The 4,194-nt window shown below is 42.8% G+C and overlaps 1 protein-coding gene across 1 annotated transcript; it reads right to left on the bottom strand.

Annotated features, from left to right (window-relative positions):
• Positions 1-6: 6 nt before the first annotated feature.
• LOC106632468 (olfactory receptor 5B17-like) lies at positions 7-737 on the bottom strand (the record flags this gene model as incomplete). Its single annotated transcript, XM_014330112.2, has 1 exon — positions 7-737. A coding segment is annotated over exon 1 (612 nt), but the record flags the coding sequence as incomplete, so codon positions are not given.
• Between the last annotated feature and the right edge of the window lie 3,457 nt (positions 738-4,194).

Here is a 4,194-nt window from a genome sequence, read left to right as displayed (position 1 = left end):
AGCCACAGTGAAAGTGATACCATAGATGTTGTTAATGACCACACTTTCACAGGAAAGTTTAAACAATGAGGCATTGTCACAGTAGGGGTTTGTGATCAAAGTCCTGCATCGACTCAGTCGTATGGTCAGACCTAGAAGAATCCCGACCAAAACAAAGGCCACTCCCCAGGCACAAACTGTCAGCTTGATCATCATTTTGTTGGTCATTATGGAAACATAGTGAAAAGGATTACAAATGGCCACATATCTGTCATAGGCCATAATCATGAGAATAGTGTGACTTGTGGTTCCAACCAAGTGCGCAATGTAGGCCTGAACAACACATTGATAATAACTAATGAGGCGCTCAGATGGAGGTCTCATAAGGTCTATAAGCAAACGGGGCACCACGATAGAGGTTACAAGAATATCATTCAATGGCAAGTTGCAATAAAGGAGATACATGGGCTGGTGAAGATTCTTGTTCATGAAAATCAAAATAGTAATGCCCACATTTATAATCATTATAAACAGGTAGGAGAAAAACAAGAAAAGAAAGGCGGGGTAGAGAGAATCCTTTGAAGTGTTTAAGCCCTCTAACTGGAGGATGTAGCTGTTGTAGGTGTAGTTCTCCATCATCCTGAAAGAACGTTATTTTACACTTACAGATCGTATGAGATAGTAAGTCCATATGATCTTATCAGAAACAATAAAAGTTACAGGAGGAACTTTATAGTAGTGACAACAATGAGGCTGAGTTATAGAAAAGCTGATGTAAAGCTGTTGGTAGACTAATACATCAACGCACAGCTTGTTTGTTACTGTCCTCCGCTGTCTTATAGGCACAGACTCCCAGAGGGTGTCCACATTGCCTCAGATTTTGAATGATGTAATTGCAATGATAATAAGATCAAAGGTGCTTTGTTCATGAAAACTCAAGGCAATTCCTTTGTTATCAGGGCCCTTACCAAATTATCCTCCAAGAGAAGCACACAACACCCACAAGTTACCAAAATAGCTATAATAAGAGAACCCTAATGGACATAATGCAACCTTTCCATTGCCCAGAGAAAGAGGTCATCCCCTCCTCCAGCGGATTGTCAACTCCCAAGAGCTCATACGTGAGTTTAGACAAGGTCTTCAGGCCTTCCAGTGCTCTGGTCACAGTTTCATCAGGGGGAGTATTGTTGAGAAGAGAAGTGGGTCCTAATTGCTCTGCTAATCCTTCTACTGCATCACAAGTTAAGTTTGCGTACCTAAGCACATTTTAGTGGACGTAATTAATAAGGTCCACAGTCTAATTTGGAGTAATTGGGATAATTGAAATAATCCCCACAACTACTGGCAACGTTTTAAACCCAGCCACAATTTGGTCAGCCAATTTATATTCGTTTGGAACCCCTCTAGGCAGCCCAATAGCCTCTATGGTGAACCCACAGAAAGGTCAAATGAGCCTATCGAGCGCTTCCTCAAAACATAGCATCCACGCCTCGCTGTTAATTGGGCAATGCCGGGTTCACCCAGTCGCACCCCCTTTTCACCCACTAAAACTAAAGGCGCCCCAACACGTACCATGGCACACAGGCCAGAAGTCCAGCTAGGGATTCTGATGAATAGCCTGTACTCACCAATTTGATTTACCTTTCCTCTGGACAGATACGTCACAGCGCACCAGTCAGAGTCGACATCTCCCGCGTCGTGCTTGTGGCTTCCCTGATTGCTTACTGTAAAATTTAATGAGATGAGAGATGCCTTTATTTGTCAGTTGCAGGTCTTTTGCCCACAACCGAGATGACAGACCTTGCCGACCGTACATACAATACAAACATCACATTGGGGAGACAGGTCAGGCCAGGTAGCGAGGAAAAAAAACATTGAAATGTGCAACACAAAAGGATAATACAGGAATGCACAGGTATCAACACACCATAACACAATAAACACAGACAAGCAACATGGGAAAGAGTTCCAGTGTGTACATCTGATCTGGGACCGCTGCAATCTTCGACTGCGCCTCCAGCTGACCCGATGTCCACATCATGGGCGAGGTAAGCGTTGGAGGTGGCGTTGGATCCGGGGTAGGGAGGGTGATGCGTCAGTGAGTGCTTATCAGTATCAGTATATGTATGTGTGTGCGTGTCCATAGTTCAGCTGAGACAGTGTCCTTCGCCCTGCCAGGCTAAGTAAACGGTCTTCCAGCCAACCCAGGTGGCCTTGTAGGGAATGGGAAGGAACAGACTCAACACAGTCGTTATCAGGGAGTTGTTGTTCGGCTCCAGCCTTGAGCTGGCACCAAAGGGGTAGCCGGGTTATGATGGTAATTGAGAATTTCAAGCTGTTTTTTAACACTCCGACACTGGTCTCTCAGTCTCCCGTTAATAGCTGCGAGCTTCTCCGTGATGTTAAAACAAGTATAGTTAGCTTTTCTCGGGGTGAAATGTCCTGGACCTGTTTTGTCGTAAATTTGTGGGGACAGCCTGGCCAAAGTGGAGTAGTTTCCTGTAGAAACAGCACTTCGGGCAATTGACATAGCTTTCGTAATAGTTTGTGATTTTATGCTAATACTCTCAGACCTCCCATTACTTTCCAGCTTCACCCAATTCTTGTTGTTTCCTGCTGCCACCTTTGTGCTCAAACAAGAACCTCTTTCTGAGGGGCTTGTGACCTTCTTTACAGTTAAACAGCTAATCTTCCAGGACGGGTGATTCTCTGCGCTCTTTTCCTCTTCTTGCTGCAAACTCAGGGGTGGAATACCCTGAGGTCCGGGATTTTTTCTGACTCAGCCAAGTCAGGACCTCCGGCCTCTTTGGTGCAGTGCTTCTGGATTTCCACCAACCCCCTTCGTGATTATTGCTGTGGTTCTAGAATCCTCACGAGGTGACTAGCAGGAGCCCAAATGGCATGACCCTTGACCCCCAATTGCTATCTTGGCAGTCTCGGCTTCTGCTACCAAGGATCCTCGTATCTCCGTGACCTCATCTAATGTCTGCTCCTTTCTCTGTAAGAGACAGAAAACAAAAACACCTCTCTGCCTAGCCTTAATAATCTACTGTTATTATCCATTGTTCTTCTAGTGATTCAAAGTTGGTTTAGAATATCATATTCGGAGCTCTCTGACCCAGAGACTTATTCTAATCATAATCTATGTGTTTAAGTGTGTTTGCAATTACCCCTCTGCACTCTAAGTCATTTCAGTATACAATATATGAGTCCGGACAATCACACGGAACAAAGCTTTTGGCCTTCAAAAGACTGAGTGCCAACTCTTATGAGCACATTCGCAATGTGTGTATGAAAATAATTATAACTGCTTATTTTAGTAAAATAAATCAAACATTTTCAACCCTAACCTTCCCTTGTTTCACACATTTTAACATGTGAACAATAGAGCATGTGTTTTGTTCAGCCTGTCTCCTCATGAAAATGCACTAAATGAACACAGGCATTTTATCTTCTAAACACGATTCAGTTTCTTTTGATCGTTAAACCTGTGTATTAATAGCATTGGAAGTTTCAAGATAGCGCTGTCTTTCAAACTTTTTTTCTCCACCTTCCTTTAGTTTGTGGAGAGCAGGGAAATTATTTTGCTGCTATTGTTAATAATCATCATCATTACCATTGCATTAATAATATAATCTACAGCACTGATATTGCATTCAGATGTTTAAACAGTGTGTGTCTTTCAGAAAGACTAAGTTGCAGGCTGACAGGAAATTGCATGTTTGCAGCGTGTGCCTTTTGCAGAAGTGAAACCGAAAGCAGAGTCTAAGTGCAGGTTATTCTGAGGAGCTGTTTGGATGATGCTGTTTGAATAACCAGGTTATTCATTGTTATCTTTTATTTCATTTATATCTTTTGATTAAGCTTTTAGTAGAGGTTCTTGATTAGGACATTTATTCAATATATTACACATATTGTTTCAGTTGTGTACGTGCTGGCCTTCTGTCTGGTGGAAAAGGTTACAAGGTTCAGCTGGTGAGGTGAGGGGTGAAACTGAGTGCATTTCATGCTGACACCACACACACACACACAGTAGATAGACTAATTTATAGGTGAGAGGTTAGTCATGTTTGCTTGAACTGCGAAATTGTCTCTGCAAAAAGAGGAACAGTTTCTTGCAGGATGTGGGTTGTTCCAGACGAGAAGGAAGTCAAAGGTTGACGGAAATACACGGCCATGAAGATAGAGACAATGTTCCTTTTTAAACTGTGTTAA

The sequence above is a fragment of the Haplochromis burtoni genome, unplaced genomic scaffold (assembly GCF_018398535.1).
Source record: "Haplochromis burtoni strain Fernald_Lab_line unplaced genomic scaffold, NCSU_Asbu1 Contig_688, whole genome shotgun sequence".
Lineage (NCBI taxonomy): Eukaryota > Metazoa > Chordata > Actinopteri > Cichliformes > Cichlidae > Haplochromis > Haplochromis burtoni.
The sequence above is the reverse complement of the archived record's forward strand: the minus strand, read 5'-3'. Positions and strand labels throughout refer to the sequence as shown.